Here is an 18,382-nt window from a genome sequence, read left to right as displayed (position 1 = left end):
CGGCAAGCCCTGCTGCGGCGCCAGCATCTGCCCGCCATCCAGGCGGCCCGCTCCAGCTCCGCGAGGGCACCCGGCCCGGCACGGGGCGCCTGGGGTGCCGTGGGCACGCACGCTCCTGCGCGAGGTGGAGCCGCCGGTGCGGCCATGCTGGGGGACCCCTGGGCTGCCAGTGAGTGCGGTCCCCGTCGCTCCTGAGGCCGGCTGAGCAGCGCCCCGAGAGCCAGGGCTCCTCCGCGAGCTGGACGGCGGCTCCCGGCGCGGTCCCAGTGCCTTGCTGGCTCGTCTCAGGCGGCGGCTCTCGGTGGAGTCCATGTTGCAGAGGGCCTCACCTGGGGATTCCGTGGGGTTGGACATTTGTTGCCTGCTCCCAGAATGTCATATTTTGTAACGACTGATTACACTTAGTAATGGTTACACATGTATATGGTAACATATGGAAATATATTTTATAGTTAAAAGTATTCTAAAATAATTGATGTTTCTAGCAAATTGTAGTGACTCCAGAAATGAAATGTCCCTTTTGTACACGGTCCTCGGCTTAACAAAGATGTGAATCTTGTAACATGAGAACATGAAATTGATGATTCTGTGTTTACTGTGAGGGAGGAGGTTGTTCCCAGCATGAGGCCTCGTATTAGTAAGGAATTGTGGGTAACAGATTAACCACTGTATCTAAGAATTTGAATTAAAACATTTCCACAAAGTGGCCCTCAGCTTGTGTCTTTTCCTGCCCGTCCCCACTTTCCTGGGCTGTGGTGGGAGCCTGCCCAGGCCCGGGGCTCTGCCCAGGGGCTCCCCATTGCCTCAGGCTCTCACCAGCAGACTCAGTGGCTCCAGCCAAGGTGGAACCACATCTCCCCACTCCCCTGCACCCCCTGGCCGGCTGTAGCGGGGTTCCCCCTTTGGAACCCTGAGTTTGGGGCTTTTTCACCGCTGCCTGGGGCGGGCCCCAGGGAGGGGGACGCAGCACCCACAGGCAGCCAAGTGCCTGGAGAGTGCCGTCTCCACCCTGACGGCTCCTGGGTGTCCTGGTGGCAGAGATCTAGCCTTGGCCTGGAGGCTGCCCCAAGCAGAGTGGGCCTGGCCCTCCGTCTCTCCTGCTCTTAGACGGGCTGCTGTGGAGAGGCCTGGAGACCTGGCCGCTGCACAGGGCTCTCGCCCCTACCTTGCCCCTGCGGGTGGCTGTGCAAAGCCAGCCCCGGGCTCCTCACCGTCCACGCTGTCTGGCCATAGCCTGGCTGAGTTCTTGTGCTGTGCCCTGCAGAGGCAGCCTCTGGCTACCTGGGCACCCTTATCAGCCTCAGGCCTTCTCACCTGGCATCCTGGATCTGCTGATAGGACCGTGGGCTGGGGGTTGCCATGACTACGAGTCAGGGTGAAGGACCCAGAACTGATCCGAGCCTGCTGGAACCAGTCTGAGCCAGCTACAGCAGGGGGGCCCAAGGAGTTCTGGGTTTGGGGACCTGCTGGCTGCCTTGATACTGGCCAGAGCTGGGAGCATTCTGTAGGGCCAGCACATAAGACCCCTCTGGAGTCTTCTGCCAGGTGCTTCTGATCCCTCCCAGGAAGCCACCAGAGCCAGAGAGAAAGGCCTAGCTTTGGACTGCAGGGTTCCGTAAAGGCCTAGAGCCAGCGGCCTGTGCCTCCTGCCTGCCTCCTGGCTTGACCCAAAGACTCACATTTGCCCAAAGGTGGTCACATCTGAGCTCTTGGGGAAAGACAAATAGCACAAGGAAACTGTAGGACAAGCCAGGCGTGGTGGTGCATGCCTGTAATCCCCGTACTTGGGAGGCTGAGACAGGAGGATTGCAAGTTTGCAGCCAGCCTCAGCAACTTAGGCCCTCCGCAACTTAGTGAGACCCTGTTTCCAAATAAAACAAAAATAGGGAGCCAGGCGTGGTAGCTCACACTTGTAATCGCAGTAATTGGGGGGCTGAAGCAGGAGGATCGCACAGGTTCGAAGCCAGCCTCAGCTATGTAGGCTCTCAGCAATTTAGTGAGACCCTGTTTCCAAATAAAATATTAAAAAATAGGTCTGGGAGTGTAGCCTGGAGGTAGAAAGCTCCTGGGTACTATCCCCAGTACCACAAAAAAGTAAAAAAATAAAATAAGTAAATAAAAATAGGGCTGGGGGTGTAGCTCAGAGGTAGCATGTGCCTGGGTTCAATCCTTAGCACCATGAAGAAAAAATAAGAAAAAAGGAGGAGGAGCCAGCTGGGCGTGGTAATCCCAGCATTCAGGAAGCGGAGACCAGAGAATCAAGGTTCAGCTACTTAGAAAGGCCCTTTGCAACTCAGTGAGACCCTGTATCAAAAAAAAAGCCAGGCGTGGTGGCGCACACTTGTAATCCCAGCATTCTGGAGTCTGAGACCCGAGGATCGCGGTTTGTGGACAGCCTCGGCTACTTAGTGAGGCCCTCTGCAACTCAGTGAGACCCTGTTTCAAAAGAAAAAAATTGGGCAGGGGGTGTAGCTCGGAGGTCGAATACCTCCTCTGGGTTCCATCCCCAGACCATAAAATAAAATAAAATAAAATAAAAATAAAAAGACTAAAAAATAGGGCTGGGGTGCAACTCAGAGGTACCATGCCCCTGGGTTCCATCCCCAGTACCGCAAGGAGGAGGAGGAGGAGGAGGAGGAGGCGGCGATAGATTTCCACCCTTGGAGAAAGGAATTGGGTCCAGATTCAGGGTGAAGGCACCTCCAGTCCTGTCTTGCTCTGTCTTTCCTGTCTTGCTCTGTCTCCTCCAGATGCCCTCATCCTCTGCCTCCGTGGGCCGCCAGACAGGGAATGAGCGCAGGAATGGGCTCTCTTGCTGTGAACAGGGCCTGGCACCCTGCCCCACCCACGCCAGAGCTCTCAGGACACCCAAAGGTAGACACCAGGGGCTGTCAGGACACCCAAAGTGGACACTGTGTCCCATTGTGGACTTTTTGGTGCTTTGTAGAGCCCTGTTCAGGACCTACTTCTCTGTCCTCACACGAGCCCCCCATAAACCACAAAGCCACAGTGACACCAATACGGGCGCCAACTCTACCTGCTCAGTGCTGCCAGCAGGGTCTCACTGAGCTTCCTGTGTGGACCCAGGTGACCCAGTCCAGGAGCCAGCATCTCAGGCAGGCCACTCCCAGCCACCTCTTCTGCAGTCCTGGGGTATTATAGCCCCAGGAGCCCTCAGTGACCGGCCCTCCCTGTCCCTGCCTCGGAGGGGAGGGTCCCTGGGAGCAGCTTGGCTGAGAGCTGCACCTGCAATTCTAAAGGATCCCAGCAGAGGGCGGCGGCACTGTGACTGACTGGCCTTCACCTGTGAAAAACCAGGACCCCTGCCTGCCAAAGCCTTTCCAGTCCTGAGGGTGCACACAGCCAGGCTTCTACTTTTTTTTTCCTACTGGGGCATTCTACCTCTGAGCTACGCACTCAGCCCTATTTATTATTATTATTTTTTAATTTATTATTATTTATTTTTATTTTCTTTTGGTGGTACTGGGGTTCCCGGAAATCCTTCTACCTCCGGGCTGCATTCCCAGACCTATTTTTATATTTTTATTTGGAAACAGGGTCTCTTAAGCCAGCGAGGCTGGCTTTGAACCTGCGCGATCCTCCTGTCTCCACCTCCCAAGCGCGGGGATTACAAGCGTGCGCCACCATGCCCGACTTTTATTACTTATTTTGAAACAGGGTCTCACTAAGTTGCAAAGGGCCTCACTAAGTAGCTGAGGCGGTCCCTGAAGCCAGATCCTCCTGTCTCATCCTCCTAAATGCTGGGATGACAAGCCTGCGCCACCATGCCTGGTTGGTTGTTTTTATGGTACTGGGGATGAAACCCAGGAGCATTCTACCACCGAGCTATACCCTCACCCCTATTTTTTATTCCATTTATTTATTTGTTTATTTATTCATTTATTTTTGCGGGTCTGGGGATGGAACCCAGGGGCATTCGACCTCTGAGCTACACCTCCCGCCCTAATTTTTATTCTTTATTTTGAAACCGGGTCTCACTGAGTTGCAGAGGGCCTCACTAAGTAGCTGAGGCTGTCCACCGGTCTCAGCTTCCAGAATGCTGGGATTACAGAGCTGAGGCTGGCTTTGAACCTGTGATCCTCCTGTCTCAGCCTCCCAAGTACTGGGATTACAAACATGAGCTGCCACACCCGGCTCTGGGGATAATCTTATTCTGGGGAAACTGAGGTCTGTGGCTTTTGCTGTGTGGCCTCAGACCAGCCCTTTCCCAGGCCTGGACCTCAGTTTCCTACCTATAAAGAAAATGGTGAGAGTCTTCTGAGGGCCCCCCCAGCCCCAAGGCCGGAGCCCGGGGTGGGCTGAGCTGGCCCTTCCCTGGCAGCCGGGCAGTGCCCCCCCACTTCCTGTTTACAGCAGCTGCAGTCTCATCCTTCCACCCCAAAGCCATTATGATCACCATGGCAACCAGGCAGTGTTTGTTCCAACAGGTTGGCAGAACCTGACGCAAGCCCACAGGGGTGGGGGCACTGGCTCCAGATCCTGGGAGCTCAGCTACCAACTCTGTCCCCTGCAGAAAGAGAGCCGGGCTGGGGCGCAGGCCCCTCCACTGCTCGCTGACACACTGACTCAGCTCTCCCCTCTACGCCCCATTGGCCCCCAAGGCTGGCTCAGGATGGAGGCAGGCAGGGGCTGAATGTCCTGCAGGAGACCCACCTTGACATCCCTGTCGTCTCCTGTCCCCCGGCAGAGAGGTACAGAACCCGCAAGTCTAAGCAGGTGGCAGCACCCTGGGGAGAGGGGAGAACCAACCCTAACCCACATCCTCCCTGGGCTTGCCCAGGACGGGAAGGCCAGTTCAGCCTTCCCTCCGCTCCTCTGGGCCAGCCCTGCCTGTGGGCCTGAGCTGCACCGGCTCCAGCCCTGCCTCTCTGCTCTTTGCAATGCTGGAGGCCAGCTGTTAGGGGCAGGCCCTTTGGGCTAAGAACTTCTCCAAGTCTCAGACGCATCCCCGCTGCAGGGTGTCCACCAGTATTCTGCCAAGGTCAGGCCTGGGCCCAGGGGCCTGCTGTGCCCTTCCAAGGAGCCTAAGAACCTCTGTGCGGCTCTCTGGGTATGCCCTGGACACCGCCAGGCTTTTTGTTTTATTTTTGAAACAGGGTCTCACTAGTTACTGAAAGTCTCACTACATTGTTGGGTTTTATTTGTTTTAGTTTTTGCACATACTGAGGATTGAGCCAGGGGCTATTCTGCCTCCAGGCTACATCCCCAGCCCTATTTTCTATTCTTTGAAACAGGCTCTAAGTCTCGAGGGCCTCACTTAGTAGCTGAGGCCGGCCGTGAACCTGTGATCCTCCTGTCTCAGCCTCCCAAGTACCAGGATTACAAGTGTGCCACCACGCCCGGCTCAGAGGTGGTTCTTGCACCCGCCATCCTCCTGTCTCAGCCAGCCCAGTACTGGAATTAAGGCACCGCCAGCAGCCTGGCTCAGTGGTCGGCTTTCACGGCGCTCCAAGGGCCATGGTGCCCTAAAATTTGAGAACTGCGATGGGGACCACAAAGGGCCAGGGGCTGGGCAGGGAAGAACGCCGGTGGGGGTCCGGCGGACTGTCCAGACTGGACAAAGGACTGTGGCCTTCGGTTCTGAAGAGTGGTCAGGCCCGCGGTGCGTGGTCGGGAGGGCTTTGGAGATGGCCGCGCGGCCTCCCCAGGGAAGCCTGCCTGCGCCTGCCGCCGGCGCGTCCTTTGGGTTTGGGTTCCCTTGGCTCCCCGGGGCCCCGGGAGGGCACCCCGCCGGCCGGCCGGGAGCAGGGCAGCGCGGCCACGCGGGGTCCAGGCGCGGCCGCAGCCCGCTCGCTCCTCTCCGCACCCACCTGTGGGTCTCAGGGCCGCGCCGCCCCTGGCGGGGGCAGTGGGCGGGGCCTGCGGCGGTGGGCGGGGCCGGAGGCGGGCAGCGGCCCCGCCCCGCCCCCCGCCCGCAGTGCTGTCTCCGGCGCGCGGCGAGCGGCCGCGGTCACTCTGCGTCCCAGGCCGGGGAGCGGCGCCCGCAGGACCCGCGCCGGGCCACGGTGAGTGCCGTCGGGCCGCCGTCGGGGCTCGGCCCGGGCCCGCTGCGGCCGGACAGACGGACGCCGACCCCTCGGGCTCCCGCGCCCTGGCCCGGGGCCGCCTCCGAGCTGGGGGCGACCGCAAGGGCCAGAAGGCGCCCTGGCCCTGGGGAAACTGAGGCCGCGCTGCTGGGCACGGCGGGGCCGCGGCCGGCTCGCTCCCGCCGCCCCCTCCCCGGGCCCTCCCCCCGGATCGCGCGGCCCCGGGGTCCGCACTGCGGAGCGCACGAAGAGGGGGCGGCGCCGCATCCTCCTGCCAGGGGCGTGCGGCGCCGGAGACCCCTGTCGCGCTGTCCCTGCGCCGGGCGACAGGGCTTCGACGACGCAGCCCCCTCCCCAGGGGACGCCACAGATGGGGGCGGCGTCGAGGACCCCGGAGACGCCATCCTCCCGGGAACCCGGCGGCCCCAAACCCGCGGGGAGCGCCATGACCCCTCCCTCCCTCCCTTCGCCAGGCCTGGAGACCCCTCCCAACGCCCCCGAAATCCCTTCCAGTGGAGGCGGCATCCCCCCCACCCCGGGTTTAAGTTTCACGGCCGGGGCAGGGAGGTTCTGAGGGTCAGGGGCAAAAATATACACCAAACCAGCCTCCCCTCCCCTCGGATCTCCGAGGGAGGGAGGGAGGGGTCTCAGCAGAGACAGGTGAGTAAAACAGGTAAGGGGCTCTGGGGACAATGGGCCGTCTGGTCTTCCGGCTTCCACGGGCACCCCCATTCCACAGGTCTCAGGCTTAGGGAAGCTCTAAGACCCCCACCCCACGAACCCTGGTTAAGTGCGGATTCCTGCCCCTCCCCAGCTTAGGGGAGGCTGCCCCCAGAGCAGCTCTTGTAGGGCACACCAGGTGAGCTACACTTGGACACCGTCACACTGTGCGGGGCGACTGCGTGGGAAGCCACTGGGTGGGGGGACCCTGGAGCCCGTGGAGTCCACAAGGACTTGGGGGCTGGGGTAGAGGGGAAACACGGAGAGGGAGGGGTCCTGGAGAGTCAGCCTGTGGCCACATCCTGCTCCCCTACACAGACCAGCAAGCCCGCCCCGGTCCCCAGGGACCCCAGGCCCCTGAGGAGCATGCACCCTCACCCCAGCCCCAGCCCAGGGAGGCCTTTGCAGCTCCCTGCTCAGCCACCTCCACACTGCCTCAATACTTGGACCCAAATGGGGGGCGCTCGGCTTGAGAGTCTCGGGTTCGAATCCTGTCTGGGTAAATCGCTCCAGCCCTGGACTGAAATAGGCTAGTGCCAAGACGTTGCAGCCAGGGAACAGTCGGTCACTAGATGAGGTCCAGCCCAGCCGGAGTCGGGGCAACAAAACCTCCCTGCTGGCCCTGACTCTGCCCACCCCACCAGTGTGGGGGTGCTGGCCCGGTGGCCCCAGCCTGGGCAGAGCAGACCGTGAGCAGGGGTGGAGCCACGTCTGGCTAGGTGGGGCGAGAAAGAGGGGTCCTACACCTGGCTTGCCCTGCACGGGGTGGGCAGGGCCTCGCCGGCCCCTGCCCTGGTCTCCACACGTGCACTGAGCAGAGTGCACAGGCTGCGGCAGCTGCCATGAGGAGCCTGGCTGGCAGGTGGCTCTGGAGCCTGGCTGCTGGGCAGCAGCTGCCCAGCTGGGCAGCCCAGCATCGCCAGGGGACCGAGGGGTTCTGAGCATCAGGATGAGCCTCCTTTCATGGCCACCGCTGCTCAGATCCTGCTCCTGGATCTGTCCTAGCAATGGGCTGGGGGCAGCTGGTCCCCAGCCTCAGGAAACCCCAGCGACTCCCAGGCCGCCACCTGCTGGCTCCGTGGCCTTGGGTGGGCTCCTTAGCCCCACACCTTAGTTGCCCTGAGACCAGGGGAGCAGAACAGCACCCCCTTTCTGGCTGGCCGGAGGCGTAACAGGTGAGAGGCTGGGGGCAGATGCAGGTGGGCGCCTGGGCCCTCCCTGCCCTGAACCTCGTTTCCACCAAGACACCGCAGCCCGCTGGCCGCGCAGGCTGCTTATTTCCTGCGTCATGTTTGTCTCTGGGCCCGAGCCCCCATGGCCCCGTCACACAGATGCGGCTGGCGGTTGCCTTGGCAACAGCTCAAGCAGTGGCTGCTCTACCGGCTTCGGGGCATGGGGAGCGGCTTCTCGCTCAACTCCAGAGGGAGGGCGCCTGCGACTGCTGCCCCCAGGTCCTGGGACCAGCTCGTCCACCTGCATGAGGGTAGTGGTCCAGGGCTGCTGGCCTGAGCTGGCGGGGCCGCTGGCCCTCCCCGTGGACAGCTCAGGGGGCAGCGGGAGCTTGCTCACATCTGTTTGGAGCCAGGTATGCTGCGCTGGGAGGAAGCAAGAAGTAAGCAGCCCACATGGCCATCAGTTCCCGGGCTCCTGAGCAGAGTGGGGGCCGCTGAGCCCCTCCGCTAGGACTGATGTGCCTGGGTAGACAGCATCAGCAGGATAGGACACCCCCAGTAGGCAGTGCAAAACTCCGTGGTCAGCTGAGGGGTGGCGCCTGTCCTGTGAACCCAAGGCCAGCAAGGCTGGGGCTGGGAGCCCGAGGGCGGGTGCTGTGACAGGGCGGCCCTGGGAAGGAGGGGACAAGCCACAGGTTGCTGCCTGACCCAGGGCGGAGGTGGGTGTCTGGGCCGCTGTGCAGTGGAGGGGTGTTGCTGAGGCCAGGCACCCGAGCTTTGCCCCGCCCTCTGACTTGAGGTCTGCTGGGGCGCTGAGCCTTCCTCCCCACAGGTGGCAGGGCCTGGGGACCGGCTAGTGTGAGGGCAGCAGGATCTCTCAGGGGGTCCTGGGCCTGCCACGGGGAATGGAGGGGTCCTCCTGTGTTCGGCCCTAGGGCCGGGATGGTCACCACAGCCCCTCTGCCCCCTAGTCCCTGCCAAGACTCCTGGCCAGAGGGCCACTCTCCATCCTAGCGGTGACGGTCAGGCTGCTCCCGCTCCTCCAGACAGGATGCAGCAGAGTGGCTCGGTTGCCATGGAAACAGGAGGGTGACTGACAGGGATGGGTGGGGAGGGAGGCAGGCTGCATCCCGCACACTCGGCCTTTCCCAGTGGAGTGCGTCAACTCAGCTCATGTTACCGTTCGCATTGTGGGGAGCCAGCTCTGCTGGCTGGCGTCCTGTCCCCCCTGGATTTCCTGATGGGCCCCCGGGTGACTCTGCGCTGCTTGGTGGGTGAGGACCTTGTGAGCAGCTGCCCACCAGCCTTGGTGTCCAGGGCCCCGCGTCACACGCACTCCTCTGAGGCACCAAGGTCGTGTTCGGCCTCTGTGAGCGGGTCAGGGTAGCAGACACCTCGTGGCCCGCAGTGCGCACGGGCCGCCCCCCAGCACCTTCCCATCACGAGGTCCTGGGGGCTTTGGGCACAGCCAGGTCCTAGCTCTGAACGGGGGCGTGGCAGATACATCCCTCCCCAGTGACGCCTGGCAGCTCCGTGTTGGGTACCACCACCCACCACCACCACCTCCCCAAAGCCGCGTGGCTTAGTCCCTCCCCCCCAGCAGGTGTGGCGGCAGGAGCCCAGGAAGCCCCCCGGGGCCTAGCTCCGTGCAAGGTGGCCGGCACCCTGGGCGCTCCTGTCTCGCCACCTCCCTCCGTGGCCTCAGTGGCGCCGGGTGACACGCTGCGGCCGTGCCCTCTCCACAGGTCGTCATGGCAGCCCTGCTGGAGCTCAAGAGCAGCGTGCTGAGGCAGGTGCAGGTGTGCCCGTCCTTCCGCAGGAAAGCAGAGCAGGGCCCTGCGAGCGCCAGCGCCGACCTGCAGGAGCCCGCCACTGGGGCCTGGTGCGTGCCGAGGGCTGGCATCTGGCCTCCTTTGCCTCACCGACCTCACAGCCCAGGCGGTGGAGGCACAGGCCGAGGGTCAGGGCCTGGGGCTGTGGCCCTGGGTGTGCGGGCGGGGCCACAGGTGGTGAGCTGAGCGCTGACCTGGGCCTCCCTCCAGGAAACCTGGGGATGGCGTGGAGTTCTTCGCCCACATGCGCCTGATCCTGAAGAAGGGGGAAGGCAGACAGGGCCTGCCGTGCCCCGAGGTGAGGCTGTGCCCCGCGGGGGCCTATCCCGGGCCGGTTCGTGGGCCTGCCCGACTCCCTCCAGCAGCCACCCTCCAGTCACTCTTTCCTCCGGTGCAGGCCTGGGGGGCAGCTTTGGGCTCAGAGTCCCCCCAGACCCTCTCTCTCTTCGCGCCTTTCACAGGTCCTCCTGCGGAGCGGCTCACCAGCCCCCGCTGAGCCTGCGGACTGCAACCGAGGCCTACGCGCCCTCACCGAGGAGGAGGTAATGGAGGGACTGGCCCCCCAGAGGGGCTTAGGTCCTCTTCCCAGGGTTGTGGGGCCCAGGCTCAGTGATGGGTAAACAGCAAGGTGGCTGGGACGGGCGGTGGGGAGCAGAGGGCAGGCTGGGAGTGGACGGCGGGCTCCACTGCTCTGCAGGTGGAGATGCTCTACGAGGAGGGCTTGTACACGGTCCTCCACCGCGCCGGCACCATGGGCCCTGACCAGGTGGACGACGAGGAGGCCCTCCTGGGCTACCTTCAGCAGGTGAGCCGGCCTGCGCGCCCTGCCTGCACCCACCTGGGGGAGGGCCGACACTCTCCCTCTGACTCCCCCGCCCACATCCCCTCCACCAACACAGATGGACAGGGAACCGGGCATGGTGGCACACACTTATAAGCCCGGCATGCTGAGCTGAGACTGGAGGACAGAGGTTCAAGGACAGCCTCAGCTACTTAGCGAGGCCCTCTGCAACTCAGCGAGACCCTATTTCAAAATAAAGAATAAAAAATAGGGCTGGGGTGTAGCTCAGAGGTAGAGTGCTCCTGGGTTCCATCCCCAGTACTGCAAGAAAAAGGGGGCTGGGGTGTAGCTCAGAGGTACAATGCTCCTGGGTTCACTCCCCAGTACCCCAAACAAACAAAAGACCAGAGTCTCAGTGAGACTGTTTCAAAAAAAAAAAAAAAAAAGAAAAAAGAAAAAAGAAAAAATTAGAGCCGGGAGCCAGGCATGGTGGCGCACGCTTATAATCCCAGCATTTGGAGGCTGAGACCAGAGGATGGCGGTTCTCGGCCAGCCTCAGCTACTTAGTGAGGCCCTCTGCAACTCAGTGAGACCCTGTTTCAAAATAAAGAATAAAAAATAGGGCAGGGGGTGTAGCTCGGAGGTAGAATGCCCCTGGGTTCCCTCCCTAGTACATCAAAAAAAAAAAAAAAAAAAAAAAAGGACAGGGAGAAGGTCAGAGGACACGAGGTGAGAGGACAGGCAGGTGCACAGAGGTGGGGGGCGGGTGGGCAAGCACCTCTCCTAAACCCCGTCCCACAAGCACACCACAGCCCCACGTCCCCACACCCGGCACCACAGGTGTGCGCTCACCACTTGGCCTGGCACCAGCACAGGTGGTGGGCTTCACTCCACGAGGCACTGAGCCCCAGGGCAGGGGCGGTCTCTCGGGGCTCGCCGGCCCTCCCACCTACCCACCGTCCACAGGTGTTTGGCACCAGCCCTGAGGAACACGCTGAGGCCATCGAGCGTGTGAAGAAGGCCAAGGTAAGGCCATCTCCTGTCCAGGCTGGCACTGGCCAGCCATGGTACTGTGTGGCAGGGACACAGGGTCATGAGGGAGGGGGCTTTCATGTTCGCTGGGGCTGCCAGCCCTTCCCTTCGAGGCCCCCAGCACCCCTCTGTCCACAGGCCCCCACATACGCCCTGAAAGTGTGCGTCGTGAGAGCCAAGAACCTCCTGGCCAAAGACCCCAATGGTGAGTGGGGGCCTGGCGGGCCTGTGGCGGTGGGCGTTAGCGGGCATGGGGCTGAACTGAGACGCCCTGCGACTCAGGCTTCAGCGACCCGTACTGCATGCTGGGTATCCTGCCGGCCTCGGGCAGCCCACGGGGGCCGAGCGGGCAGAAGGAGCAGCGCTTCAGCTTCCGAAAGGCCAGCAAGCGCAGCGGTCCGCTGCCGGCCAAATGCATCCAGGTCACCGAGGTCAAGAGCAGCACCCTGAACCCCGTCTGGAAGGAGCACTTCCTGTTGTAAGGCCCCACCCCGTGACCGAGTGCCCCAGGGTGATGGCTCAGGTGTCCTGGTCTCAGCACTGCCCCAGGGAGGTACGAAGGGGCACTGGTCACTGGCCCACTGAGGCCCAGAGAGGGGTGTCATGCCCGGTGGCAGAGTCCAGATGTGAGCTCAGCAGCCTGCCTGGAGCTCGGGGCTGCCCTACCCTGGCCTGGGCAGAGCCTCACCCAGGACCCCCACGGGCATCCCTCTGTCCTCCCCGCAGTGAGATTGAGGATGTCAACACGGACCAGCTGCACCTGGACATCTGGTACAGGGCAGGGAGTGGGCGCCTCTGGTCTGGGAGGGAGTAGGGGGCTCTGAGTGGGCCAGGAGCTCCAGACAAGCCAGACCCCCCTCAGGGATCACGATGAGGACGTGTCGCTGGCAGAAGCGTGCAGGAAGTTGAATGAAGTCATTGGCCTCAAGGGCGTGAGCAGGTAGGAGGCAGTCAGGGGAGCCCTGACCTGGGCCGCAGCCCAGCACAGGGCCCAGTGGGCAGCAGCTCCCGAGGGCCAGCGGCCTGACCCCACCTGGCTGTGCCCAGGTACTTCAAACAGATCGTTAAGTCCGCCCGCGCAAACGGGACGGCAGGGCCCACCGAGGACCACACCGACGACTTCCTGGGATGCCTCAACATTCCCGTGCGGGTGCGTGGGCTCCCGGGGGTCTGGTCCCGCCCAGGAAGCACGTGTGTGCATGGGGTGCCCGCACCTTCCTGGGACACCTCCAGTGGCCCCGTCCCCCGGGGCCTCCACCCTCCCGGGCTGCCCAAGGTGCCTCTTGCTTTGGGGCACCCTACATTCCCCAGAAGTGTGTGTGGGAGGGGAAGGAGGGTGTCCCTCTAACACGCCCTCTCCTTCCAGGAGGTGCCGGTGGCTGGTGCAGACCGCTGGTTCAAGCTGGAACCGCGCTCCAGCGCCTCCCGCGTGCAGGGCGACTGCCACCTGGTCCTCAAGCTGATCACCACGGAGGTGCGGAGCCCCGGCAGGGCTGCCGGGCCCTGCGCCCTGCCAGTGGGGCCGGAGCAGAGCCGGTGACCACGGGCTCTGTGTTCCAGAGGGACACGGCCATGAGCCAGCGCGGGCGATTCGGCTTCTTGTCCTACCTGCTGCTGCTCAGTCGCGTGCTGCGTTTCGAGCACCGCGTGGAGGTAGAGCCCCCGGACCCCCTGAGCCGCGGGGCAGGGGCTCTCGGCTCTGCTCACCTCAGCCTCCTCCCCCAGCCCAATTCCAGCAGCTGGCGCGGCGAGCTCAGCGGTCCCGGGACCACCGTTCTCTGTCTGCACGGAGCCCAGAGCAACCTTTCTGCCCTGCAACTGGCCGTGCTGTGAGTGGGCGGGATGGCGGGGAGTGGGCGGGGCCCGGCTGGGGCAGGGCTCTGGGCGGGACACAGGGGCGGGGCGCGGGAGGCGGGCTGCGGGTGGGCGGGACCTGGGAGGGCGGGCTGCGAGTGGGCGGGGCAAGGAGGGCGGGCTGCGAGTGGCCGAGGCCTGCCTGAAGTTGAGACCTCGGGCTGGGGGCAGGCACTGGCAGGTGAGCAGCCGCCACCATCAGATGCGCACACTGGACTACGGCTACCTGTTGGGGCTGCTGGAGGACATGCAGGCACACTGGGAGGAGGCGCCCTCGCTGCCCCAGGAGCAGGTGGGCAGGGCCATGGGCACGCTTGCTGTGGGTGACCTGTGCTGGGGCAGTGAAGGAGAGTCCTGCCCTCTTGGGAGTTGAAAAGCAGCAGACAGCACTGCGGTGGGGAGAGCACACGGTGTCCACTAAGGGGTGGTGGGTTGCGTGGAGTGGCCTCAGGAAGGGGGACTGGGCGGTGGGACGCAGCCATGGTGGTGAGGGTCTGAGCAGCAGGAGTGGACCCTGACAGAAGGGTGCACAGGGAAGACCAGGTGCGAGGGACCTGAGACTGGTGCAATGTGAGGGTTGTGGAAGCCCGGGCAGGCACCTCCGGGAAGGCCACTGGGAGGTGTTGGGCTGGCCCCGGCGGGCGGGCACTGCTGGCCATGGTAGCGGTGTTTCAGTGGAGGTGAGCAGGGCTGCAGAAGGGAGGCACGGGTGCCTTTGTTCTGAAGAGTCCCATCCCTAGGAGGAGAGCCTGGCAGACAGCTTCTCCGCCTTCTCTGAGTTTGGGCTGCAGCTGCTGCGCCAGCTCCGTGATTACTTCCCCGCCACCAACAGCAAGGCCGTCTACCGCCTGGAGCTGCTGCTGAAGTGGGTGCTGGGAGCAGGGTGGGCGGGCGGCGGGCCGGCCAGGGCGGGCCCTCTCAGTGTGCCGCCCTCCCCAGGTGCCTGGACAAGCTGCAGCTCTTCCAGCCCTCCTTCGAGATCTGTCCCTTCGAGACGGAGCTCAACATGGACATCGCCGCTGCCCTGAAGGTGAGTTTGGGCCTGTTTCCCCTGCCCCCGCCCCGTCCCTTCTTCCTTCCACCCACCGTTTTGTCTCGTTGACACCCTGCAGAGGGGCAACCGGGAGTGGTACGAAAGGCTCCTGAGCACCAAGAGTCCTCGAGAGCAGGTGCGTTCAGGGTGGGCGCGGCCACAGCGGGTGCGGGAGCCGAGAGGTCAGTACCAGCCAGCCTTCCTTGCAGCCAGGGCCGCAGCGCCTGCCAGGGCTAGTGGAGATCGCAGACATCATTTACGAGGACCTGCAGGCCTGCTACGGCATCTACGCCAGCCTGTTCCATGGGTAGGTTTGGCTTGGGGCGGGCGCAGTCTGGGCTGGGGCGGGACCCCAGAGGAGAGCAGGGCTGACCCCTGTCCCTTGCAGCATTCTCAAGGTGGACTTCTTCACCCTCACCTTCCGGCAGCTGGAGCGTTTGGTGAGGAGGGCCCTCGCGTGGGTCTGGCTGGGTGTGGGTGGGGAGACGTCCTGGCTAGGAGGGGCCCTAGCCCCTCGTGGTGGTGGCCTGATCCCGCTGCCTTGGGCAGGTGGCCGAAGAGGCGTGGGTGCTGGCGGAGGAGCTGAGTCCCAAGATGACCCTGGAGGTGGCCTCGGGGCTCTTTGAGCTCTACCTGACCCTGGCTGACACTCAGCGTTTCTGGAGTTGCATCCCTGGCCGGTTGGTGCCCTCACCCAGCGCCTGCCTTTCCAGATGGGCGCCAGCAGAGATGGGGCCACCCGAGGGAGGCTCTGGCGGGAAGAGATGGGGCCATCCGAGGGAGGCTCTGGATTTTGAGCCCGCTGGTGAGGGATCTGAGTGAGTTTCTGCTGTAGGGATAGCCGCTCTCTGGCGCTAGCTGGCATCCATACTCCGTTCCTGCCCGCCGTGAAGCTCTGGCTGCAGGTGCTGCGGGACCAGGCCAAGTGGCGCCTCCAGGGTGCTGTGGATGTGGACACGGTGAGTGAGCGCTCGGCTGAGGACATGGGCTCGTCCCGCATCCCTGCAACCGCCACCTCCTGCCTTCCCAGCTGGAGCCCGTGGACGCCTGTTCCAAGCACAGCAGCTCTGCGGCCACTGCCAGCCTCTGCCTTGGCCTCATCCAGGAGCTGTGGGTCCGCCTGGCATGGCCTGACCCTGCCCAGGCGCAGGGTCTGGGCACCCAGCTCAGTCAGGTGCGTCGGCTGGGGCACGAGGGGAGCAGGCTGGGAGGACGCGGCCCAGGGAGGGCAGCAGCTCCCAACTCGTCTCCTGCCCCAGGACATGTGCGAGGCCGCCCTCTTCTACACCGAGCTGCTGCGGAAGAAGGTGGACACCCAGCCCGGGGCCACCGGCGAGGCGGTGAGCGAGCCGGTGAGTGAGCAGGGGCGGGCGGGGGCCGGATGGCGCCTGGACCACGGCCATCTGCCTCTGGCCACCATCCACAGCTCTGTGTGGTTCTCAACAACGTGGAGCTGGTGCGCAGGGCGTCCGGGCAGGCGCTGCGTGGCCTGGCGTGGCCTGAGGGGGCCCTGGGACTGGAGGGAGTGCTTCCCCGGCCCCTGCTCAGCTGCGCGCAGGCTCTGGAGGAGGACCTGCAGCGGGAGGCCCGCACTGTCACGGCGCACCTCACCTCCAAGGTGGGTCCTGGGGGGCGCGCCGCGGGCTGTCCTGGCGTCCGTCCGTCCCGGTGCTGAGCGTCCCGGCGTCCGTCCCTCCCCTCAGATGGTGGCCGACATCAGGAAGTATGTGCAGCACATCAGTCTCTCCCCCGACTCCATTCAGAACGACGAGGTAGGCAGCACTGCGCGTGCGCAGGAGCGCAAGTGAGGGGCAGGCGGGGTCTGGCCCCAGGCCTGACCTGAGGACCCCGCCCGCAGGCCGTGGCTCCACTCATGAAGTACCTGGACGAGAAGCTGGCCTCGCTGAGCGCCTCACTGGTGAAGGAGAACCAGGGCAGGTGGGGCGGTGCGGCGGGCGGGCGCCGGGGCGGAGCGGCCAGGGGCGGGGTCACCAAGCTGTGTCCCCGCAGGGTGCTGGAGGCCCTGTGGGAGCTGCTGCTGCAGGCCATTCTGCAGGCCCTGGGTGCGAACAGTGACGTTTCTGCCGACTTCTATGGCCGCTTCCACTTCACCCTGGAGGTAGGGCAGCAAGGAGCCTGGGTCACGGGGTGCCCGCCTCTGCCTGGCGGCCATTCTGGGACACCACGGGCAGCGCTTCCACCCTGCAGCTTAGTGCCTGGGCCCTGTTGGCCGGCGTCTGGCCTCAGGTGCCGGCATTCCCCAGGCTTCCTGGGACTTTTTTTTTTTTTGGTGGTACTGGGGTTCCTGGAAGCCCTTCTACCTCCGGGCTACACTTCCAGACCTATTTCTACATTTTTTATTTGGAAACAGGGTCTCCTACGCCAGCACGCACGGCTGGCTTCGAACCTGCGCGATCCTCCAGTCTCTGCCTCCCAAGCGCGGGGATGACAAGCGTGCGCCACCCCCCCCCCCCCCGCATCCCTGGGACTTCTGATGCTGGCGAGGTGGTGTTTCTGCCTTGCTTCCCAGGACTCAGGCTCAGTCTCTCGCCTTTCTCTGCCCCAGGCGCTGGTCAGCTTCTTCCATGCCGAGGGCCAGGGCCTACCCCTGGAAAGCCTGAGAGACGGCAGCTACAAGGTGAGCCTGGTCTTGCCCCGCAGCCCGGCCCATCCCACGCAGGCGCCGGGAGGCCCGCGGGCGGCCGGCGGGCAGGTCACCAGGCTCCCTCCACAGAGGCTGGAGGAGGAGCTGCGGCTGCACAAGTGCTCCACCCGCGAGTGCATCGAGCAGTTCTATCTGGACAAGCTCAAGCAGGTAGGCTGGCCGGGGTTGGGGAGGCCCCGCCCGGCGCACGCGCCCTGCTCACTGGCCTCTCTGCAGAGGGCTCTGGAGCAGAACCGGTTCGGGCGCCTGAGCGTCCGCTGCCACTACGAGGCGGCCGAGCAGCGGCTGGCGGTGGAGGTGCTGCACGCGGCAGACCTGCTTCCCCTGGACGCCAATGGTGAGGCGCAGCCAAGGCTGGTGGGGGTCACGGCGGTCCGGCAGGCTCACGGCTGTGTCCCTCCAGGCCTGAGCGACCCCTTTGTGATTGTGGAGCTGGGCCCACCACACCTCTTCCCGCTGGTCCGCAGCCAGAGGACACAGGTCAAGGCCCGGACGCTGCACCCGGTGTACGACGAGCTCTTCCACTTGTGAGTGCCCTCCCTGTGCCCACCCCCCACACCCCCCTGCAGTGGCAGCAGCGTTCCGTCCTGCCCTGTCCACAGCTCCGTGCCCGCAGAGGCATGCCGCCGCCGCGGCGCCTGCGTGCTTTTCACAGTCATGGACCACGACTGGCTGTCCACCAACGACTTCGCTGGGGAGGCCGCCCTTGGCCTGGGCAGCATCAGCGGCATCGCCAGGCCCCAGCTGGGTGCGGTCGCGAGGGCTGGGCAGCCCATCACCCTGCACCTGCGTCGGCCCCGGGCCCAGGGTGAGTGGGGTGGCAGTGGGGCCCAGGGGGTGGGCTGCGCCTGGCCTGGTCCTCACACACCTGCCTGCTCTCCCGCCTGCCCACAGTGAGGTCTGCGCTGAGGATGCTGGAAGGCCGCACCAACAAGGAGGCACAGGAGTTCGTCAAGAAACTCAAGGAGCTGGAGAAGTGCATGGAGGCGGACCCCTGAGCCCGCCTCTCAGCAGCCCAACCCCGCTTCCATGTCCCCCACGACCGCCACGTGACCTGCGTGCTGTGGCTGATTCTGTGGCTCGCACCCACCCTGGCCATGCCCCTTGAGTGTGTGCTATGAATCCCTGCGCCCCAGCGCACCCCACCCTGAATATGGGTGGCAAACTTTGAAGTAACGGAGGTGGGGAGCTGCCCCCAGGAGGCAGACAGCCCATCTCAGTGGACTCTTCCCCCAGGGCATTGGGC

At 64.0% G+C, this 18,382-nt stretch overlaps 1 protein-coding gene across 1 annotated transcript; it reads left to right on the top strand.

Annotated features, from left to right (window-relative positions):
* Nucleotides 1-9,690: 9,690 nt before the first annotated feature.
* BAIAP3 (BAI1 associated protein 3) lies at nt 9,691-18,134 on the top strand (the record flags this gene model as incomplete). The annotated part of the gene is made up of 32 exons (XM_080704015.1): nt 9,691-9,821; nt 9,982-10,069; nt 10,233-10,313; nt 10,469-10,576; nt 11,519-11,578; nt 11,723-11,789; nt 11,867-12,062; nt 12,311-12,355; nt 12,447-12,524; nt 12,632-12,734; nt 12,951-13,058; nt 13,145-13,413; nt 13,610-13,730; nt 14,179-14,303; nt 14,378-14,468; nt 14,551-14,607; nt 14,681-14,778; nt 14,860-14,911; nt 15,021-15,151; nt 15,307-15,430; nt 15,502-15,645; nt 15,731-15,823; nt 15,898-16,089; nt 16,175-16,243; nt 16,330-16,409; nt 16,482-16,590; nt 17,038-17,109; nt 17,206-17,286; nt 17,353-17,473; nt 17,540-17,663; nt 17,739-17,944; nt 18,031-18,134. The coding sequence occupies 32 exons, from the start codon at nt 9,691-9,693 to the stop codon at nt 18,132-18,134; spliced, it is 3,528 nt and encodes a 1,175-aa protein (XP_080560141.1).
* Between the last annotated feature and the right edge of the window lie 248 nt (nt 18,135-18,382).

Source organism: Muscardinus avellanarius (genome assembly GCF_963383645.1).
Source record: "Muscardinus avellanarius genome assembly, chromosome: 10".
NCBI classification, from domain to species: domain Eukaryota; kingdom Metazoa; phylum Chordata; class Mammalia; order Rodentia; family Gliridae; genus Muscardinus; species Muscardinus avellanarius.
This window is presented reverse-complemented; position numbering and strand designations above follow the sequence as displayed.